General features: G+C 36.8%; 2 protein-coding genes across 2 annotated transcripts; one reads left to right on the top strand and one right to left on the bottom strand.

The window, feature by feature from the left end:
* The first annotated feature begins 6 nt into the window (after positions 1-6).
* On the top strand, positions 7-4,314 carry tpi1a (triosephosphate isomerase 1a). Its single transcript, XM_039681440.2, has 7 exons — positions 7-141; positions 790-913; positions 1,010-1,094; positions 1,245-1,377; positions 1,522-1,607; positions 2,102-2,189; positions 3,812-4,314. Exons 1-7 carry the CDS (start codon positions 30-32, stop codon positions 3,928-3,930), a joined length of 747 nt encoding a protein of 248 aa, XP_039537374.2. The 5' UTR covers positions 7-29; the 3' UTR covers positions 3,931-4,314.
* Positions 4,315-6,673: 2,359 nt separating this feature from the next.
* eno2 (enolase 2) lies at positions 6,674-17,302 on the bottom strand. Its single transcript, XM_039681439.2, has 12 exons — positions 17,183-17,302; positions 15,073-15,158; positions 14,619-14,714; positions 12,945-13,003; positions 11,979-12,048; positions 10,904-11,037; positions 10,562-10,784; positions 10,257-10,454; positions 8,639-8,840; positions 8,450-8,558; positions 8,263-8,321; positions 6,674-6,990 (listed from the first exon to the last, which is right to left on the bottom strand). The coding sequence occupies exons 2-12, from the start codon at positions 15,155-15,157 to the stop codon at positions 6,921-6,923; spliced, it is 1,305 nt and encodes a 434-aa protein (XP_039537373.1). The 5' UTR covers position 15,158; positions 17,183-17,302; the 3' UTR covers positions 6,674-6,920.
* Positions 17,303-23,252: the final 5,950 nt, after the last annotated feature.

Here is a 23,252-nt window from a genome sequence, read left to right as displayed (position 1 = left end):
GTTTGGTCCGTTTGGTTTGTCCCGCAATAATGTCCTCAAGAAAATTCTTCGTCGGGGGAAACTGGAAAATGAACGGCGATAAAGAGACTCTGGGCGAGCTCATAATGACCTTGAACACGGCCAGTCTCAACGATGAAACAGGTCCATGGCGTTATTTGATGATATGTTGTTTAACGTTACCTGAGAAAATATTATTAAGCAGAAATTATTTTAGTTTTCATTTTAGCCAAATTAGTCTGATGTATTTCGATAGAGATGTTTAGACGCATCAGAGACGCTATACATGACGTCACGTGACACTTTAAATGGATCATGGAGGCTCGTGTGCACAGACTGTTTTTAATTAAAAATAACTTATAAACTTGTTAATATTGATATTGAGTTGATTATTCGTGTATCATTGCATGTCATTGCATGACAATTTTGCATAGGCCTGCTGTAGAAAGCCTCATTTGACGTTACAATAATATTGTCCCTGACTATATCTGTCTTATCCCATATTTGTCCCATAAGCATGCAAATTTAATAAAATACAGTTTATTATATAAACAACTGTTAGCTGTATCCCATTCTGATCCCATATCACATGCATAAAAAAGCATTGTTAGCCAAATGATCTCATTCTCTCTGGGAATTTATCTAATTAAGTCAGAGGATGTAATCAAAAATAATAATAAAAGAAATATTGAACAGTGTTTAGTTTTTGGATGATATATCCCTTTAAAAGTAGACATGCTGGCTTTCATGATCATATATCATCACAACAGTGGCTTTGTCTTCATGGTTTAGAGGTGGTGTGTGGAGCACCGTCCATCTATCTGGATTATGTGAGGTCTAAACTGGACCAGAGGATCGGTGTGGCCGCCCAGAACTGCTATAAGGTGCCCAAAGGAGCCTTCACCGGAGAGATCAGGTATACATGCTCATTGGTATCTTTAATGAACAACCATTTATCAGTGTCAACTTTAAAAGCATATTTCTCGCTCTCTCCTTTTCTTCTCGGCGGTAGTCCAGCGATGATTAAAGACTGCGGCATCGACTGGGTGATTCTGGGCCATTCTGAGAGGCGCCATGTGTTTGGCGAGAGTGATGAGGTTGAGATTTGAGAAGGAATTTTATTTTTAAAAACCCTTTTATGTCTTTGCTTTTCTGTGTGATGAAATTCAGACGTCATATTGATGCATATTCATGCTATTCTGCATTCAGCCCTGTCTCACTCTGATTGGCTGTGGTGTCTTTTACAGCTGATTGGCCAGAAAGTGGCCCATTGCTTAGAGAATGATTTGGGTGTGATCGCCTGCATTGGGGAGAAACTAGAAGAGAGAGAAGCTGGAACCACCGAAGAAGTGGTGTTTGAACAGACCAAAGTCATTGCAGGTCATTTATGAAAAAATGATGTAATTTCAACATTGACAGCATGCATTGTCAGCAAGTCTTATTGGGAATATTTATTTTGTTCATGATTGTATACATAAAGCCTATAAAACACCAAATGTCACAATGAATTTATATATTTTATAGACAATGTGAAGGACTGGTCTCAAGTGGTTTTAGCATATGAACCAGTGTGGGCGATTGGAACTGGGAAAACTGCCACTCCTGATCAGGTAAATATGTATTGACGTAACCCATAGATCAAAATGTCATCATAAGATGTTTCAACTCCATGTTTTATAACTTTCATTTTCTATTTATGCAATGCATATGCACTAAAGCAGGAGTAACATGCTTAAAAGGATAGTTCACCCAAAAATGAATATTTACCCTCATGTTGTTGGAACAAATTAACTTATTTTCAATGAAACCTGAGGTTTCTGTCCCTCCATTTTAAGTCAAACTAAATAAATCTATATAAATCAGGCAGATGGCTCAGTCTGTTGTGATTGGTCCACTGCTTAAAGTGCGTATTGTAAACTAAAATGCCCGTTATCATATCTGAATTTCAGTTCAGTGATACGAACAGTAATGATGGTGTCAGTTGTATATGAAAGATAATATGCAAACAAGCATAATGGGGCACTTTTAAGTCATTCAGTTCATGATCATGTATTTGAATCGGTGTATAAGAAGTCTTGTATGTGCTCTCCGTTGTGTGCTACAGGCTCAGGAGGTGCATGAGAAGCTGAGAGAATGGCTGAGAGAGAACGTGTCGGACGCAGTAGCCGGATCTGTGCGCATCATCTACGGAGGTGAGTCTGTTCAGTTCTGAGTGGCCTTAAAGAAATACTTCAGCCAACATTGAATGTTCTGTCATTTACTCCGCTCATGCCACATCACTATGATCTTCTTTCTTCTGTGTAACACAAAGGTAGTTTTGCAGTCCTTGCTTGTCCATGCATGATGCAATTTAAAGGGATACTCCGTTTTTTTTGGAAATAGGCTCATTTTACCACTCCCCCAGAGTTAAACAGTTGAGTTTTACCGTTTTCAAACCCATTCAGACGATTTTTTTTTTTTTGATATTTAGAAGAATATCAGTAACCAGACAGTTTCTGGTCTCATTGACTTCCGTAGTAGAAAAAAAAATATACTTTGGAAGTCAATGAGACCAGAAACTGTCTGGTTACTGATATTCTTCTAAATACAAAAAAAATCGGCTGAATACATTCAAAAACAGTAAAACTCAACTGTTTAACTCTGGGGGAGTTATAAAATGAGCCTATTTCCAAAAAAAGTAGAGTATGCCTTTTAATGAGATCGTTCATCCGAAAATGAAAATTCTGTCAATACTCGCCCTCGTGTCGTTCCGTATAAGACCTTCATCCATCCACGGATTAAATTGAAGATATTTTTGATGAAATCTGAAAGCTTTCTGTCCCTCCATTGATTGCAGTGAATCACCACTTTCAAGGTAGGAAAGACATCGTTAAAATATTCCTTGTGACTCCAGTGGTTTAACCTTAATGTTATGAAGTGTTGAGAATACTGAAAAATAACTTTATTCAACAATCTCTTCTCTTCCAAGTCTGTCTGCTTTCTTGTTCACACTGTAAACAGTGCAGCGCTTCCCGGTTCTTTTTTTTTTTTTTTTGGTGCACAAAATGTATTCCCGTTGCTTTACACTGTAAAAATTAATATGCTTCATCTAATCAATAGAATTGTGGCAACAGATTACAAGCAATATTATTAATTAAATTAAACAAAATATTAAACAAACTAAAAGTTAACCATTTAAACTGAGTAAAGTTTACGCCAAAAACTTTTACAAAAATATCTCACTAACTGTCAAAGATTAATTAAGAACTATTTATTTTATATTGCTAAGATTGAAGACACCTGATGTTAAAAAGCAGAATCACTGAAGGAGAAAACCGTCATTTTAAAACAAAAAACGATCACCATAATGGTGACTTCAATTTATGTTTTTCGGTTGTTGTTGTAAGTTTTACTCATTTTAAATGGTTAAATGAATGAATTAGATAAATTATTACTCAATTCCAATTTGTTCAATTCAATTAGTAATATTGCTTGACAAAATTTTTTTGATTAGATAAAGCATATTCATTTTTACAGTGTAGGATAAACCACTGGAGTCACAAGGACTATTTTAACGATGTCTGTCCTACCTTGAAAGTGGTGATTACATTGCAGTCAATGGAAGGACAGAAAGCTCTCAGATTTCATCAAAAAATATCTTCATTACGGGTCTTACGGGTTTGGAACGACTCGAGGGGGGGGTAATCAATGACAGAATATTAATTTTTGGGATAACCCAAATGATAATGATCATTCATTGTATTGTATTTAAAATATATTTAATAAAAAAATAAAATTCTGATTTGTAAGTTCATGCTCTTCCCTCATTTGACAGGCTCTGTTACTGGGGGAAACTGTAACGAGCTTGCGGCCCAGGCTGACATTGATGGCTTCCTGGTTGGAGGTGCTTCCCTTAAGCCTGAGTTTGTTGACATCATAAATGCCCGCTCATAACTGTTTTGAGGGTCACTATAAGTAAATAGCAGCTTCTTGTCATTCCAGCAGGTCTGAATGTTGATTTGTGGTTGTATTGCTTTAACTCGCCTGCGGTTATTGGTCTGGAATACTCATAGTATCTCCCTTCCTACTAAAAATGTGTTAATATAGAAGTGGAAGAGAGCTCGGGCACGTTAGTTCATTATTTGCTGCTGCGCTCGAGTAAACCACTGTATTGTCTATGCACTTGCAGAGCACATCACTTGAAGTCTAACACACTGTACACTCCACACTGATGAACTTACAAGACCAGCCGTGAAGTTTGTAGTGACTTTAAGAGCACTTTATCCTCTGTAGAAATGACTACCTCTGTAGAAAATAAAAAAATGTACTTAAACCGTCTTCTCATGGTGTCTTCACTTGGTCTAAAGATTGTTTTTCTGCTTTCATCACAGACATAAATGCTGTGCAGACTGAAACTAAAGACTGCACTGTGTAAAGCATTGTTCAGGATTCTTTGACTGAATATAAAGTTCAAATGAACAGCATTTATTTGAAACATAATCTTTTGTAACATTATAAATGTCTTTACTGACACTTTTGATCAGTTTAACGTAACGTATTATTTTCTTTCAAAGAAAAAACGTACCGACCTTAAACTTTTAAACAGTGTGCATGTATTTTTTATTTAACTATATGTAATTTACGTTTTGTAATGTAGGTGACAAGAGCAGCAATTTTTAAAACCTATAAAAGCATGTTTCATAATTGAGCATCTAAATGTCGAAAAGCCATTTAAACGTCCTCCTCTGCTTTTAAAGAAGAGAAGAAAACACACTTAGAGACTCGAGGGTGACGAAAGTAACGACAGCTTTAATATTCCATCACATTATTCTTTGACAGACTTGTCAGTTCTTTTTTTTTAATTCTCTCTCCATCTTGCTTTCTTTTCCTTCTTTCACCACAAAATAACGAAAAGACAAGTCATCAAGGAGAAAAAAGATTTCAGGTAAGGGGGAACAAGCCAAGTCATAACCACAAGAAGGGAAAGGGGTGGAGGATACAGATGAAACAACGAGAAAGGAAGAAACACAGACTGCAAGTCCAAGGTGGCAGAGAATAAGGAGTCGTGTGTGTGTGTGTGTGTTGAGGGTGAGACTTTGCTACACAAATGTGAGTGAATGTGTGTCTCTATCGGTGTAAGCGTGTCTGTCGGTCGAGTTCTCCGTCATTTTGATTGTTATGTCTCTTTCGTTCACTGCTGGGTTAAGATTATTCATTTTGAAGGAGAAGCGTGTCATTTCTACTGCTCTCTGCCCCGTCTCTTATGATTTGGAGGAAGGTAACTCCCCAAACACACGCCATTGGTTGAGCCACAGATCAACAGTATTTACAATCTTTAAGAAAAGCTACCTACGAATGGCTTACTTAATATCCACATTAAGATGGGAGACGAGGAAGGGTTTGACCCATTTAAAGGGATAGTTCACCCAAAAATGAAAATTCTGTCATCATTTACTCTCTCAAGTTTTTTCCAAATCAGTGCAAGTTTCTTTCTTCCGCTGAACACAGAAGAAGGTATTTTGAAGAGTGTTGGTAATATGGAAGTCATTGGCTACCGTCAATTGTTATTAGCAATCTTTAAAATGTTCTTTTGTGTTCAGCGGGAGAACGAAACTTAAGGGTGAGTAAATGATGACAGAATTTTCATTTTAGGGTAAACTATCCTTTTAAAGAAAATTCACTTCCCCTTTAAGATCTAGGGTGAAAGAAAATGCGAAAGTACATTTTAAGAGTCATTGCATGAGAAAATCAGGCAGACGTATGAAGATTTGGGGACTTTTGAATATAATTATTGTTATTAGAAGTGACGTGAACTGTTCAATACTTTTACATTTAATTATCTCGTGTGTGTGTGTGTGTGTGTGTGTTGATCTATAGAGTGAAGGTGATAACATAATCACACAAGGACATATTTGAGACCTCCCAACTCAATGACAATGATATACAGAAACGTATGAACTTTCAATGTTGGTTTAAATAGCGAAGCATCTTTATGAAAAGAAATAGAGTCTACACACATTAGAATTTTGAATATACTAAAATGAATTAAGTCAATGTTCAAGCACCATATTTTATTTTAATTTGCTGATTTGGTCTTTTCTTTTGATTGAATAACAGTTTGTTTTAAAAGGCTCTTTTTCTTCAGCATGCTTTTGGGTCAGAGATGGACACTGCATCTGAGAAAGAGAGTATTGTATAATAAAAAGCCTCTAATGCCCTGGGCAAACTACTGAGTAAACTGTCTTTTAGAGTAAACGCTGGTCCCATATATATATATATATATATATATATATATATATATATATATATCTGAATACTTCACTCATTGGAGTCAATCTTCCCATTAAAAACTCACTGCTGCATTAATATTCATGTAACTATTTTTTTATTCTACCGTAACGTTTCTACCATGTCCTCATGCAATGAACCATAAAATTTATTACATTGATTTCTTTAGAGTGGCAAGTCAATCTAGATTTTGTTATTTACATATATTTCACATCTAAATTGATGCTTAAATTTAAAGATTACACCTGATTCAAATAAACCTCTACTTTTATTCCATCTGAGTTAAATCCTTTTTAGACAACAAAGTCTTTGCCTTGATAGATTCAAGGTTCATTTTCTGTATCTTACGCATGCATGTCCACTCTGTGCACATGTTTTGCCCGTCAAGTATCACTTGTGCATAATGTTGGTCTGTCCAGGATCCACTGTGCATAATATTTGGTCTATCGAAGCCTGTCCGCAGTCCAGTTCAGTTTTAAATACATATTTTCAGTGTCTGAGTAAGTCGTTTTTAGTATCTCAGTGCAAATAGTGCTGTTTTGATGCCATTTGAATGATTTTAGGGAATGTCAGGGGTAGTCAGTCGTTCAGTGCAGTACATACTCTGTTTGTCAGTTGTTGTTTTTTCATGTGAATTCGGTGCGGTGACGTCAGCCTCACAGAGCGCTGGGGTTTCTGAAATTGTGCCCGGCGAAACGAGCCTGATCACCCAATTCTTCTTCAATCCTGCGAGGCAGAAAAAAAGAGACAGATGGACATGGATTAATTATATGGAAACAGGAGGTGACGGAGAAAGAGCTAGAAGCCTGTAATCAGCAATGTTAATCAAAGTAATTATATTGGTTCTTTTTGCAGCCACTGTTATTTTTGAGACTGGAGCTTTTTAAGTACAACAGTCAGTTATTATGCGAGTTGAGTCATTTTCATGAGAACATGCTTTGAGTCGAAACAAATGATTTTTTTTTACATTTTTTTTAAGAAAATATGAATGGTGTTTCTGGATCTAGTGGCACTACAATGTTAGAATTGTTGCCAGGGCGTTCAAAATAAGTCTCTGGGATCTCAAAATAAGTCTCTGGGATAAGCCTGTTTCCATCACAGAATAAAAAATGCAATTACACATTTTTAATCTCACAATTCTGACTTTCTCACAATTGCGAGAAAATGTCCGAATTGTGAGACAAAAAGTCACAATTACCTTTTTTATTATTTTTTTTATTATGTGACGGAAACTAGCAACAATCATTGAAAGATGACTTAAGCAAGACGTTCAGTACTTAGTGTTAGATACATAAAGTGTGTTTGAACAATAAAAACATCAACACTTAAAATATGATTAGAAGTTGTTTCAATTGCCAAAATAAACCCTAACCCAAAAATAAATACCTCTTTGGAGATGCTTTGCTAAAATAGAATGTTATATTTTAGCAACGGCCTGTTTAACTCTTTATTCGACGGTAAAAAAAAAAAAAAAAAAAAAAACGTCAGTCACCGCCAGCTTTTTTGATCATTTTCACACAAAAAAAAAAAAACTTTTTTTTTATCAATACTTGAATGTGGGTATACGTTTCAAAAAACCTGTCTGGATCGGATTGATCAAAACACAGATGGAGTAGATCGAGTTCATCAACACCCTCAAAGTTCACAGTCCTATAACTCGTCCTGGGTCGACACTTCATTCTGTAACATTAGGCTTATGTTAGGTATGCTGTTTAATGTTGATGATAGTGTTTTTACATATGCATCTTCTTACATTATGCTACCCCTTGTTTCTGCTTCTTCTTCTCCTGTTTTAACCAGGAGATTCAGTACTCTTTCAGAAGATGCGTAATAGCAACAGAATAACCGTGAAAACATGGAAAGCCGAAAAATTCTGTCAATGTTAGCAATGTTAGAAAGAGGCAAAACGCATGTGAAAAATATTTTGACATTGTTTTGGGGATTCGAATGGATGTTTTTATTGCATTGCTAAAAATAGTGTGTTGAACGCTCTCTTGCCTCATAAGTTGGTTGTATTTGGCAAGACGCTCGGATCTACACGGAGCTCCTGTCTTTATCTGAAAGATAAGAGAGATAAAGAGTGAAAGTTTGTCAAGTTAATCAAACTTTTTTGTAAAGCACATCATAAATATATAAACCATATAATATCTGTACTTACTGGTTACGTTTGTGTAAGTGTGCGTACCTGTCCAGTGCAGAGTCCCACCACTAGATCAGCGATAAAAGTGTCTTCTGTCTCTCCTGAGCGATGGCTGACCATCACGCCCCATCCGTTGGCCTGAGCGAGCTTACATCTGAGGGATACACAGTTCAAAATGGGAAGGTAAGGAGCTAGAAAATGCTGGTTTATTAGACATAGTTTAGAGTTACTCACGCCTGGATGGCCTCTGTGACGGTCCCGATCTGGTTAACCTTCAGGAGCAGACAGTTGCATGCGCGGTCTTCCGCTGCCTTCTCTATCCTCTTTGGGTTTGTCACGGTCAGGTCGTCGCCCACAATCTGGATCCCCACTGAACCAGTCATGTTTGTCCAAGCGGCCCAGTCATCCTGATCAAACGGGTCTTCAATGGACACCACTGTCAATGATGATGGGAACAAAAACGTGATAGAATTTTCTGGGTTTTAAAGGGTTAGTTCACCCAAAAATGAAAATTATCCCATACTTAAAGGAGAACTCTGGTCAATTTTAACATTGAGCTCATTTTTTTGTACATTTGGAGTGCTGTCAGTACAGACAAAAACGACAAAAATTGGTGTTCGTGTTATCGTCTTTTTAAAATCTGCACCCTGTTGACTTCAATGGGGCATGTTCTAAACCTGATTTTAGCCTCTTAACATCCTTGATTTGTCATTACGAGTGCACAGCCACGCGAGTGGTGTTATTAATAGTGACCACGGTCAATCTGACTGCAGTAGATGTGAAAGATATTAATAAAAATGATGTTAATTTAGCCAGCTCACATACCTCTATTTGCTTCCTCGAAGCCCACAGTAGTCGATTGTCGATCTCACGCGCGCAATCATTAGTGAATATGTCAAACCTCCTCCGTGTGTCCTACATCTGATTGGGATGAACTATCTATTTGAGCTGATATTCTCAGAACACCATACAGTGGTAGGTTTGAGATGATATTCACTAATGATCGCGCACGTGAACTCGACAATCGACTACTGTGGGCTTTGGCCGAAAACAGGAAGCAAATAGAGGTATGTGAGCTGGCTGAATGATCATTTTTATTCATATCTTTCACATCTACTGCGGTCAGATTGACCGTGGTCACTTTTAATAACACCACTCACATGAGTGTGCACTCGTAATGACAAATCAAGGATGTTAAGAGGCTAAAAGCGGGTTTAGAACATGCCCCATTGAAATCAACAGGGTGCGAATTTTAAAAAGACGATAACACGGTGTAGGCAACACCGATTTTTGTCGTTTTTGTCTGTACTGTCAGACAGCACTCCAAATGTACAAAAAAATAAGCTCAACGTTAAAATTGACCAGAGTTCTCCTTTAACTCCAAGGTGTATATTCAGCCAAACACAATTTGAGTACCCTCGATTTTGAAGCCCAAAAAAGAGCATCCATGCATCATAAAAGTAATTCATATGGCTCCAAGTGTTAATAAAGGCCTTCTGAAGCGAATCTATTTGTTTTTGTAAGAAAACGAACCATATTTATAACTTTATGAACTATAATCACTGGCTTCAGGTAACAGCTTTACTTGAGTCACTATCCGGCGAAAGAGTGACCTCTGACCCGATGCATGACATATTGACGAATGCGAAAGCACAGAGGATAGAGCAAAACGTCCGTTACCATTATAAAGCTTGAAAGAGAATGTTTTTTAATATAACTCTGATTGTGTTCGTCTGAAAGAAGAAAGACACACCTAGGATGTATACAGTATCATTTAAATGGACCTTAAGGTGACTTTATTAACATCTGAACTTTGAAATCTCCTTTACATCTTTTATTCTTCACAATTTACCTGGATAATCGTTGACAAACGTCTGGTAAATCTCTAACAGCTCATCGCCGGTGATGTGTCTGTCTGGGTTTGGAGGGGACTTGAAGTCAAGGTCGTACTTCCCGTCGCGGTAGAACTCGGAGGCGGCTACGTCCATCCCAATCACGACTTTATCTGTGAACCCGGCCTTGTCTATGGCAGTCTTTATCAACTCAAGAGCTGTGGAGACGTGATAGAGAAGCCAACAGAGCAGAACAGGAGATAAATTCATTATGATTAAATTGGATCACAAGCTCAGACAAGGTGATGGACAGACTCACACACACCTTCACTGTTCTCCAGGATGTTCGGGGCAAAACCTCCCTCGTCACCGACGTTGGTGGCGTCTTGGCCGTACTTCTCCTTGATGACACCCTTCAACGTCTGGTAGAGCTCGGCTCCGACACGCAGCGCGTCGCGGAATGACTCCGCCCCCACAGGAAGTACCATGAATTCCTGCATGGCGAGCTTGTTTCCGGCATGGGAGCCTCCGTTGATTACATTAAACGCCTGACAAGTGGACCGAGAAAATGTGCTTAGTCCCGAGATAATCAAGAAAAAACATACCTACACATGTGAATTATTATGTTGCGTACTAAGTCGTGCAATTAAGTAATGAGATTTCTTACAGGAACTGGCAGAACCAGCTCTGTGTTTCCTGCCAGATCAGCAATATGACGATACAGAGGGACGCCTTTCTCTGCCGCACCGGCCTTGCAGATGGCCAGAGACACTCCCAGGATGGCGTTCGCACCAAACTGGGCTGTAGACATGATGAACAGATAGCAATTATGATTCTTTTTTGTTATTATATCATTTTTTGTATATGATTTATATGGTAGTTTTATTGTGTAGAACAAAATCCATATATTGTACATTGAATTTTTGAATTTTTTGGGCGAAATTATTACAAGTTCTTCTTTTTTAAATATTAGTTTAAGAATTTAAGGTCAGTAAGAATTATTTATTTATTTTTTAAATGATTAAAATTGAAGGGGTCAAAAATGACAGTAAAGGCATTTATATGGTTGCAAAATAATGCTATTTCAAGCACATCTATTTTTAACATGGATAATAATACATGTTTCCTGAGCAGCAAATCAGCATATTAGAATGATTTCTGAAGGATCATGTGACACTGAAGACTGGATGCTTTACATCACAGGAATAAATTACATTTTAAAATATATTCACCCCTCGGAAACTTGTAAATTGTAATAATATTTCACAATATTTCTACCTTTACTTTTTTGTGATCAAATAATTGCAGCCTAAGAATAAAATACTTTTTTTCTCCAAAAACATTAAAAATCTTACCAAACTTTTGAACAGTAATGTATTTTAGAAACTATGAGTTCTTTATAAATCTCATATCATATTAAATCATTTTTTTAAACTTCACATTTGCACACCACAATTGCTTAAAATATGTATGATTTTCATTAATTAAATAAGAAACATTTTGGTACGTTTTAAGTGTTTCATGGCCTCAGAACTGGTATGCTGCTTTTTTGTCCTTCTTGGTCATTGTACTTTTAGCGTTTAGAAAATACAGCATTGAACATGCTGAACATCTCATTTTGCGTTTCACAGAAGAAAGGAAGTTTGGAACAACACATTGGTGAGTCAATGATGCCAGAATTTCCATTTTGGTGGAACTATTTCTTTAAAATATGATTGTTGTCATATAAGATAATAACTTACATTTGTTCTCTGTGCCATCCATTTCAATCATCATGTTGTCTAGTTTCTCCTGTTCCACCACACTGATCTCCTAAAGTTCACATCATGAAGATAAAACTGTCCAGATTAATAAAATACAGTGCTTGATTAATGCTTGATGAAAATGTTGCCTTATCATTAGCCCTGCTGCTGTGAAATTAAAAATTATCATCAAAGTCAAATCAGTCTAAAAGTACTCTTGCAGCATTTGAGTATTTTTGCCTTTGCTTTAGCTTTCGCATTGTAGACATGGAAGTAAAAAACAAACAAACATGAAAACGAAAGAATGGAATGAGTAGATCAGAATGAAAATCAAGACCTGGATAATAGGAGATTTTGTGTCTCTGTCTTTGGGAGATTTGAAGCAGTTGGAGCTGTTTTAAAATCTCCTGTTACAAGTAAACGGGTATAAAATATAAAAAGAAAAATGATTCAAAAAGTGCAGGGGTGGGATCTGATTCTGATCCCATCTGATCGGAATCTGATCTGTAAAACAAACAAACAAACAAACAAATAAACAAATAATTAAATTAACAATTGCTTAGAAATTAACTGTGAAAGAAATCTGATTATTGGGAAAGTGCCGACAAACACCTGAAGAAAAACATGTATGAATGAAAAAATATAGGCGGCTGTAAAATAATGTAAAACATAGTGGAAAAAAATGTAGTCACGTTCATTTTAAAGGAATACCGTAGGTTTAAATACAAGATGTGCCCTCATTAAAACCAAGTATATTTTGAATATTAGCTGCAAATTATTTTTTTGTCATTTTTTTCTTGCAGAAATGAGTCTCAGCTCAATGTAGATAATCTTTTCCAGAAATAAGCAAATATGCACAGATTGCCGTTTATAATCCTTCTCACGCTGGTTGAAAACGAATAGTTTGGTTATTTGTTATAAAAAAAATAGGGTTCATTAAACAAGACCATTTTTTTTTTCACTTACAGATCCAATGATGGCTGGTCCAAGAGTGTCATTAATGTGACCAACAGCCTTCAGAACACCTTAAAACACAAGACATCCACAAGAAATCTGGTCAAGACAGATCAAAAAACAAAACTATAGCAGGAGGCTACAAAACGAATTATCCCCTATTTTCAAAACGAAGTGCCCCTATTTTCTATTTTAAAGGTAATACTTTTGCTTTAAAGACTACAACAGGTTTAGATGCATCTATAAGGTCAAGAAACACTTTAATTTTCTCTTAATATACACTGCCTGGCCAAAAAAAAAAAAAAAAAGAAAGAAAAAAAAGTTGCTTTTTTCAAACAGGCAAATGCTGTCTATGACTGGAACATGACTGCAGGGACTATTATTATGTTTCATGCATGTTATATGTGTGGCAACAGTTATTTAAACCCTTGACTCTTGCATTGTCTACAAGATCTTGACCAAAAATGGATACCATCACATATAACATTACATTTATTTCAATCAAGAGGTCCATTCATTTTTGGTCAAGATCTTGTATAGACAATGCAAGAGTCAAACATTCTGTAAAGTCTATATATGTGCTAGAAACATAATAATCACTGCAACAATGATCCAGTCATATCATAGACATTTGCCTATTTAAAATTAAACAACTTTTTTTTTTTTTGGCCAGGTGTATATTCCAAATCACCTAATTTCTCAAAGAGTTTGCTTGAAGATTGATGGTGCGTTCACGTGCTATGGAAAATATGATATTTTCCACTTGTGAACTGGTATTTACCAGTGTGTTGCGTTCAAGTGCTTTTGTTGTCGTAATGTGGTAAAAAGATGGAGATCCAGACCTGTTATTTAGCTAAAACTATTTTATATTCCTTAAGTCATCTGCTAAATGATTTATCAAAACTCCAACGGTAAATAATATGCTGTATGTTTTCTAGATAATGAATGGTACATATTTTTACCATACACGACTCTCGCGTTGCTCTCCGCCATTTTGAAAAGGTCAAAGGTTATATCATCTCGGCAACTCGTGCATCAAAATATTCTACGAGCTGCCCAGTGGAAAATACCACATGAGGGGGTGTTCATGGGCATTTTCCACGTCGGCTTTTGTACCATAACACCAGAACGCACCATCAGTCTATCGAAAACCCCTCCTTTCTGCGAGCTACTCTGCTCTGATTGGTCACATGGCCCACTCTGTTGTGATTGGTCCACCGCCTACAGCGCATTTCAAAAACGAAACGGCCATATCTGAATTTCAGCTCCGGATCTTCCTCAGCACTTGATACCCAGTAATACGAACAGTAACTATGGCTTGTATCAATTTGAGCCTGAGTTTTCATAACTTTAAAGTGCATACTTAGTAGATTTGCAGCGCTGAAAACAGCGACTTCTCGACATGTCGACAAACACAAACCAAACCCGTCCAGGCCTCAGCTACAACAGTGTTTGAGGGCGGTTCAAAGTAGACGTCACTCGTGGGCAGCCAATGAAGACCATAGGCTGGCATTACCATTTGTTGCATTGTCGATCTTTAAAACTTTGCAGACATTTTACATTCACAAACAGCAATTACACACTGCATAAAATATTATATTAGAAAAAGCATAACAGAGGCACTTTAAACAATCTAATGTCATATAATAGTCCCACTGTTACAATGGACTATCTCTGATCGCTCACCTTTGCCCTTGTAACGGCTCTTGTCTCCATCTCTGAGTTCCAGAGCCTCATAGATGCCTGTCGATGCTCCGCTGGGCACCGCAGCCCTGAACAGACCTGAAAACACACTGACACTTCAAATCTGTCATTCACTTATACCGGAGATTAATACATAGTGCATCCATTTCTCACTGGTGGATCTGTGTCAACATACTTAATTACATACTTGTCTCTTACAAGTTACTTGCATGCGGACAACATATTTTGATTTCATTTTTATTATATTTTTTATAAATTGTATTTTACATGTATGCATTTTGAAAGATGCTTTCAATAAATACACTTTTTTTGGGCATTCATCCAGGAACTCAATTTACATTGTAGATAAGAAAACACATTCCACATATTCCTTTGCTTTTAAAATCCAGGATGGCATTCAGTTCAGTCCTTTTAAAGAAAGGCTCTATTGATTCACCTTTATCGGTTCTCAGGTCCACCTCCACTGTGGGGTTTCCCCGAGAGTCCAGGATTTCCCTGGCAATGATGCTCACAATGGACATCCTTAAAGACAGAGAGGAAACAAGAGAGCATGAGAGCTAAACTTCTGCCATCATTGGTCATGATGTTTAGAAACTCATGGACTCATGGACTTTTCATGAGAAATATCCAACAGTCAGAACACTGTTTTGGTCCACCTCCATCTGCCATATATCTCCTTTTACATATTATAAATCTTGCTCATGTGCAAAATACATAAATGTAAATGATGAACTAGAGGTTTTAATGAACACAATGCATTTTGTGATCCAGACAACGATTACCAGAATGAGCAATTTGTGAACAAAAGGCATTTGGAAAGGTGTTTGGAAAAGTACATTCATGTAGCTACACAAAATTGAATTTTTGGGTTTAGAATTCTGTTCAGACTAAAATTCTTGTCTTCGGGTGTACAAAACTGCATTTTGTTATGAAATACTGCATTTTTACGTAATTCTTTTAATCCACAGAATTACACGGGTTATATTTTCCAAAAAATGTCTAAATGAACATGATCACTGCCTGATCACCTCCAAGTGGTCAACATCTGGATGTTTTTTTGTAGGAAAAAAGTTGGCCGAGAATGGATTGGATCATGAATAATGTTTGCAAAAACAATACCCATTTTGGCTATCCATCATACAAACTTTTATTGAGCAACTATTCAATTTTGATTTAAGATAAAGAAATGAAACATTTAGAATGATATGCACTGATTAATCTTTCAAAATAAGACCAGGAACTTGCATGAAGCGAATAGCATCCATTTTACATCAGGAGTACCAATCAATCTGATTGCTTTGAAAATAGGACTATTTTTCTGGAACATTCAGTTCTGTCCTTCTTCTTACCAATGACAGATATAGCTCAAGCATCGACAGCGACATACCACGCTGGCAGCCAATAAAAAGCCAGAATATGCTAATTTTATTCTAAATGTGCCACGACCGACATGGGCAGCCAGCACACGTGTCACCTTGCTAACGGAATGCGCGTCTCATTTGCACCGACCACCAGAATTTAGACTGGGGGGAGAAGGTGGGGCTTCTTTATTCGCAATGACAAGACGGGCATGTATGCTATATGTCCGCAGGTACCGCACGGTGCGACCAGCTCATGATCGTGCATCTAAATCCGGACGCTGCTTACGCCGTGTCAGTGTGGTGGTACTGCACCAAGCGGGCTGTCAGCACTTATACAGGGGGGAGGGGGCGATCAACGGAGGGGTGGGGTGGATACCGCAGAAAGTGGCGTGATGGGGCAAGAAAAAGATAAATAATTTAACATCCCTTTGGCGAAAAGAAGAGCTTTCTGGATCATCGAAGCGCGTATTGGAGACGGACGGAAATAAGAACCAGTGATGGGACGTTTTTGCGTTTGTCACGTGACGAATATACGAAAAACTCGGAACTCGCGCGGTGAACTAATTATGTATGATTCTCATAGGCTACTTTATTAACTGCATTAATTGTTTCGTTTTAATAATGATTATAAAAGCGTGTTCTGGGAATTTGGCAATTGAAAATATAGGCAGCACTGCTATGCTGAAATGAACATAAAGATTTTACTCAAGATCAATACAGTAAAATTGCCCGATCATCCCGTCACCAATGAGAACGGCTTGGACGCACGATAATAACACGTAACCAGTGTAGCGGGATCCATTTGGCCGACCCCTTAGCAGCGGGCACCAGAAAAAAACAAAACACACACACACACACAAAAAAAAAAAAAAAAAAAAAAAAAAAAAAAACACTGCCACCCAAATTCACATCCAGCATCCCAACATAAGGAGTGACTCCTCATTTAGGAGACTGTCCGCAGAGACATGCATGCCCTAAACAGCAGCGATGTCTTGATATGACAATTAATGCAACATGCACAAAGTCATGCCAGAGCCTATAGTATATTAACCCATTCAATAGCATTATTTACGGCCAAGCCAAACCATCTTAATGACCTCGCAGCAGATGCATTTAAGATGCAATCCTGCAAAGGCGCAGCGGAAAGTGCAAACAAGAAAAAAAGGGCTTTTATGCGATGATTACCTGCCGTCAGTGCGCGTAGCCTTGCGAGAGGCAAGCCTGGAAAGAAGTGTTGAACTGCGGAAGAGAGAGGCAAAACAGAGCGAGGGTGGGTGGAAACCAGAATGAGAGTGAGATGAGAGGAGAAACAGACGGGGGAGGGGATGAAAAGATGAGTCAGAGGAAGATGCTGAGAATTAGAGAGGAGAGGAGGAGAGAAAGAGGGGGGATGAGTAGGTCAAGGCGACTGATTAATAAGCGGGAACGAGGGACCCGGGAAGAGGAGGGGAAACAACAAACACTGGGTACTGCAATGTTCCTCTGTGACAGCAGGTAAAAATAGATGGAGGAACTGGGTAGACCGTGGAAAGGGGCAAGACTCAAATCTTCCAGTGTTAAGGGAATGCAAAGCTTCTGATGACTATTAAAGTCACCATGAAATCAAAATATATGAATAAAATACAAAATAAAAACAAAATAAAATCATAATGAAACATTGAATTAGTTATTATTAGTACAATTGCATGATTATATTCCCATTCTCTTCTCTGATGACGTGTTTACTGGCGCAAGGGCGGGGCAACCTGTCACTCACGATCGACCAATAGCGATCGACCAAAAGGGCGAATGCTATGGCAACATTCATCTATTCCCGAATTTACAGTAGTGATAGAATTCGTAAAACATAAAAAATAAGATTAAGAAATATTTCAGAAATTCATGTTTATTTTTGTATTCATGAATTCGAGTGAATTTTGACTAATTTCTTTTGCGAGTTAAAAAGAGCTTCTTCTTTAAATGTTTTTTTTTAATATATGATTATATAAAATATGATTTTTATTTTTATTTTGCATGACTTATCAGTGCACAATTTCCCAAATAATAAAATAGAAATGTTTGTCTGGATGATCGTTCATTAAGTTGCTCTCCCCCTGAACCCACTTTCCTTTTCTGCTGATGTCACCAAGGCCACTTTGGCTTTTACATATTTGTTTTAGTAAAATCACATTTAGATCAATTTGGGACCCACCGTTTTATACAAAATTCCCAATTGATAAAATCAAGTTCAGTCTAACATTTTTTTTTTCAAAATATTGAATTTTACACAGAAATATCACTCATTACGAAAGTAATATGCATTGCTTTTTAATATGCATTTAGAATTGTCAAAACATATATTCAGGGGTTTGCTGACTGACATATATTATTGTATCACAGAGGAAAATAGATTATATATATATATATATATATATATATATATATATATATATATTGTGTTGGTATATGTGTGCAAGTGTGAAAAGTATATGAGATCGGCACAAAGGTGAATGAAGGATAATCTGTGATTACACTGTATATTTTAATGAGATAATTTTTTCAGGGAATTTGGTCACACTGATCTTAACACTACATACAGAATTATAAGGCAGGCTTTACAAACCTCAGTCACAAAATGACATTATTTTGTGGTGCTTCAAAGTTTTGAGTGTGATTAATGTTTCATGTTTTTATTAATGTTGTTAGAGAATAATGTTCCTCCTCTGTCCACAAAACAGTAGCAGAGATGGTTTCACTAACAAGGAATAGATTTTAAACTAAAAGTGTCACGTCTTTAAAATGAGTCTTATCTCTAAAGAACTGGTGCCAGTTTCTCTAACCTGACATATTTGTTCTTAAATTTACAACAAAAAAAAAAAAATAATTTGGAAACACTACCAGGATATTAAAATTTGCATTAAATTTTATGTATGCGTGTGTGTATGTATGTATGTGTGTGTGTGTGTGTGTGTGTGTGTGTGTGTGTGTGTGTGTGTGTGTGTGTGCAGGTATGTGTGTATGTACATATATGTATGTATAGGCATATGCATGTGAGTATGTATGTGTATGGGTCTATATGTGTGGGAGATAGGTTCATCTGTATTGCCTTCTTTTGATTTTGTTTGTATATTTGTTTATTTGTTGGCTCACTTGTTTCCTCTTGTATTATGCAATCTTGTCATCAACTATTTTGTTTGTCCGATACTTGATTTTTTTTTCACATTTCTATTGGTTTATATTTGTTTACAGTTATGTTTGTTTGTTTTCTTAAGTACTTATTTGTATTTGTATTGCTTGCTTAATAAAAATGCATTAAAACACAAACAATAGTAAATATTCATGTTAAGTTAAATCATTAGGCCTCTTGAATCACTATAACGTTCATTTAAGTGGTTTAGATATTAGAAATGTCCTCGAGTAAAGCTTATTTTTGTGTCCTATCTGTTCATGAAATTCTTTTTAAGATAATAATTTGAATTCATTATTAAAAATTATAGACAAATCAACCAACAAAGGTCAATAATCCAAAACTCAAGTGGATAAAATTTTGACAAAATTTGTGTTTGTTTTGGCAAAGGAGTTGAAGGCTTGAAAAAAAGAGAGAAAACCCTGCCCTGAAACTTGATATTTATTGTGCTGAATAAACATACAGTATATAACCTGCCAACAGGATTCAAGGATATATCAGCACAGTGTCTCTCTGTGCCTTTTGAAATGCCACTCTTAAAAGAAAGATTTTTTCATTGTGTTGACATTAGAGCCTGAATAAACAAATCTATGGTATATGTATTCTGTTGAGTCATGCATGGCTTCCCAGCATGTGTCAAATTCACTTTTATAGCAAACAGGTCACGGTGTAGAGACATAATTTCTTAGAAGAGAATATGTGTGTGCATCTGAAGACATGTTAACACTCTGTTAATGTTACAAACTGCTTGATTAATTAAGCATTTTTAATGGAATCACATTTATATCAATAGTTAATGCAATCACCACATTTATTTGATAAACAAATGTATTTTTATACTCACAACTGCATTATACGTTTTGTAGGTCACATCTGATAAGCTGGATTTTCAGCAGCCATTACCCCAGTCTTCAGTGTCAAATGTTCCTTCAGAAAAGCAAGAAACATCTCTTATTATTATCAATGTTTAAAACAGCTAGGCTGCATGCTTAACATTCTTGTGAAACCATGATCATTTTTTATGAATAGAATAAATACACCATTTATTTGAAATAGAAACCACTTTTGATAAATTTAATGCAACCTGAATGAATAAAAGTATAAATTAATTGAACTTAACTCACACCTTTGAATGGTAGTGTAAACACAAAAAATAAGATCATTTTAACGAATTCAAAAAGCAAATTAAGATGTGTAGCTAGCTATATAAGCAAGTCTTTAGGTCTGCAGGTTGTGGGTATATTACTCCTGGTCACTAGGAGGAGCTATATTATATTCTTATCCAAGATTTCCACAGTCAATCACTAGAGGTCACCATCAACACGTTCATCATTATCCTAGTTAACCGCCACTAAATACAGACAGCAGACAGTTCATTTACGAATTCTTAACCATTTTACAAAAGGGTTTCGTAGTCTTCTCCTTGTGTTAATTTACAGGATTTATGATGTTTTGTTTTCCAGGCAGATTTACAGCCGTTTAATTATGAATAAACACTCTGCTTAGATAGATCCTAACCATTCTTTGCTAGACTATGTTAGACGTTGCAATCAAAACTGATGGCATTATGTTGGTAGGTTGAAAATAGCACATAGTTCTTGCACATCTGGAAGAGAGCCACGGCTATTGAAGTGATCCTATTTTCAGCTTATAGATGTGTCGAACATTTCTACTCCAGACACTATGATTCGACCTGAAACACATCTATCTACACGCTTCTGTGACAGATGATGTCTATAGTGCAAGTCAAGTACAAATGCAATAGCAAGACATTCCCTGAAAAAAACAATATATTGATCTTCTATTTCAGGGTTTCTCAAACTCGATCCTGGAGGGCCACTTTCCTGCAGAGTTTGGCTCCAACCCTGATAAAACACACCTGAGCAAGCTAATCAAGGTCTTCAGGATCACTAGAAACTCACAGTAGGTGTGTTTAATCAGGGTTGGAGCTAAACTCTGCAGGACAGCGGCCCTTCATCATTCAGAAAATATATCTTTATATTGCTAAAGATATGTAGTTCTATGCGATCCACAAAAAAGCAAACCCAGTGAGCATTATTAATTATTAAAGAGCGTGCATGCATTTGACCTGATTTCAAGTCTTTTGGAAAATTACACATGATCTCCTGTATTTCCCCATGCATATCATGCAACATTTCTTTTTTTATTAGAATGAAAGATACACGCCTGAACTACATATTGTGTTTGTTGCATTTCATATGTTGCAATGGGGCCCTGAGGCTAATGCCTTAAAACCAACATCCTTTGTTTACCTAATGAAGCACAATAAGTTCATGTGGTAAAATTAATCAATCACAATGCTCCGGAATATGATGAGAGTGGGGAATATGAGGTCGTGGAAAAGGGTATGGCCATTATATCATAATGTATATTGAATGTCTCAAATTTGGACTAATTACTTCCCTTTTTCATATGTACATTGTGCGTAAATGTACATATGAAACATTTATGCACAATGTACATATGAAAAAGGCAAATGCAAGGATGCTCAGTAGAGAGCAGAAGTCAGTTTATGAACAGTTCTGCATGATTTAGTATGGGGTTCAGACTGAGATTAAAGGTGGGTGGGGGGTGGGGGGGATATTCGTTGGGCATATTATGGGATGTCTGGGCCATTAGTGAGGGGGAGGGGTGGGGGCCGGATTTAAAAAGGGGAAGAAAAAGAGAGTGAATATCACACTCAGGATTGTTCATTTTTGCCTCGATTTTTTGGGGCGTTTTTATTTGGATGTATGGTAGATGATTCCCTGATATATATAAATAAATAAATATATATATATATATATATATATATATATAAATATATATATATATATATATATATATATATATATATATATCAGTGAATGTGAGTGTAGCACTAAAACCTCTCAAAATATCCTCAAAACGAATTTAGCACTAATATAAATGTTACTATGTATGAGCAACAAAGACTACATTAGATCTGTGCATTTGAAGGAGACTAGTTGCACGAGCAAAGTTAGTGATTCAAATTTAAATCACGGCCTGTTTCTTGCCCACATCCAACATCGCTTATGTCTTAAGAGTTTATCAGTAGACATCTCTGTCTGATGGTGTCCATATGTGGCGCTTTCACCCAGTTATGGAGTCACGTTCAGTTCGGTGAGGGTGTGGGGGGAGGAGGGAACTAGCAGAGAGCGTTAAAAGAGTATTTTGGCATTCATTTTAGATGCATGGTAATCTGAAACCCCTCCTTTATAACCCCTAAAAACCCCCCCCAAAAAAAAAAGACAGTCATGCACAGAAACACCTTTTTCTTGCGGATCGCCATGACAACTGCCAGTGCCAGCACAGGAAGAATATTATGGTCTGTGTTTTCTTTTGGCCGAGACATTATTACTGGATATTTGGTGCTTTGGAGTGTGGAGGAGGGGTGCGCCTGAATGGGTTGTCATGACGACCACCTCTACATTTCTTTGATATGTAATTATGCTATATGGTGCTTACCACTCCCCATCCCCCCTCTAAGAAATTACATTTGTTCCTATATATGTAAATGTGTGCATATATATATGTGTTGCTTTGTGATGTGTGCGTCAAGACCTGTCAATGTTTGTCATTTTACTTGACAATTCAGGTGGATCATAACGGGGTGAAAATGGCAAAAGGTGAAGCTGAAGCTAAGAGAAGGTCAAACTACAAAACATCCCAATGTCCCATTCATTGACTATCACTTCTGAAGGTCGCATAGTTCCACTTTCATTTTAAGCCCTTACATAGCTTCTTTATCAGTCTGATATTTGAACTTGAATGGTAGACCATATTTGAGAGTGGCCTTGAACCTAAAACCATAACTATTATCTGCTATTTGAGCTCATTTTTGGACCCCAAAATAAAGTTAGTGCCATGTGGTAGAGAATTGTTGCTCTAAAATGCCATTGCACGGAAGAGCACTAACTTTCAGTTTTGATTATAAATGTCATTTTATACGCTCACAAATGTCCACTGTACATATACTGTATATACACAACTGTAATAAGGAAGCTGGCTGACGAGGAGTTTCTAATAGACTTTTTCTCCCTCTCTCTCTCTCTTCCGGTTCAGTTC

The sequence above is a fragment of the Pimephales promelas genome, chromosome 18, assembly GCF_988280905.1.
Source record: "Pimephales promelas chromosome 18, fPimPro1.hap1.1, whole genome shotgun sequence".
NCBI lineage: Eukaryota > Metazoa > Chordata > Actinopteri > Cypriniformes > Leuciscidae > Pimephales > Pimephales promelas.
This window is presented reverse-complemented; position numbering and strand designations above follow the sequence as displayed.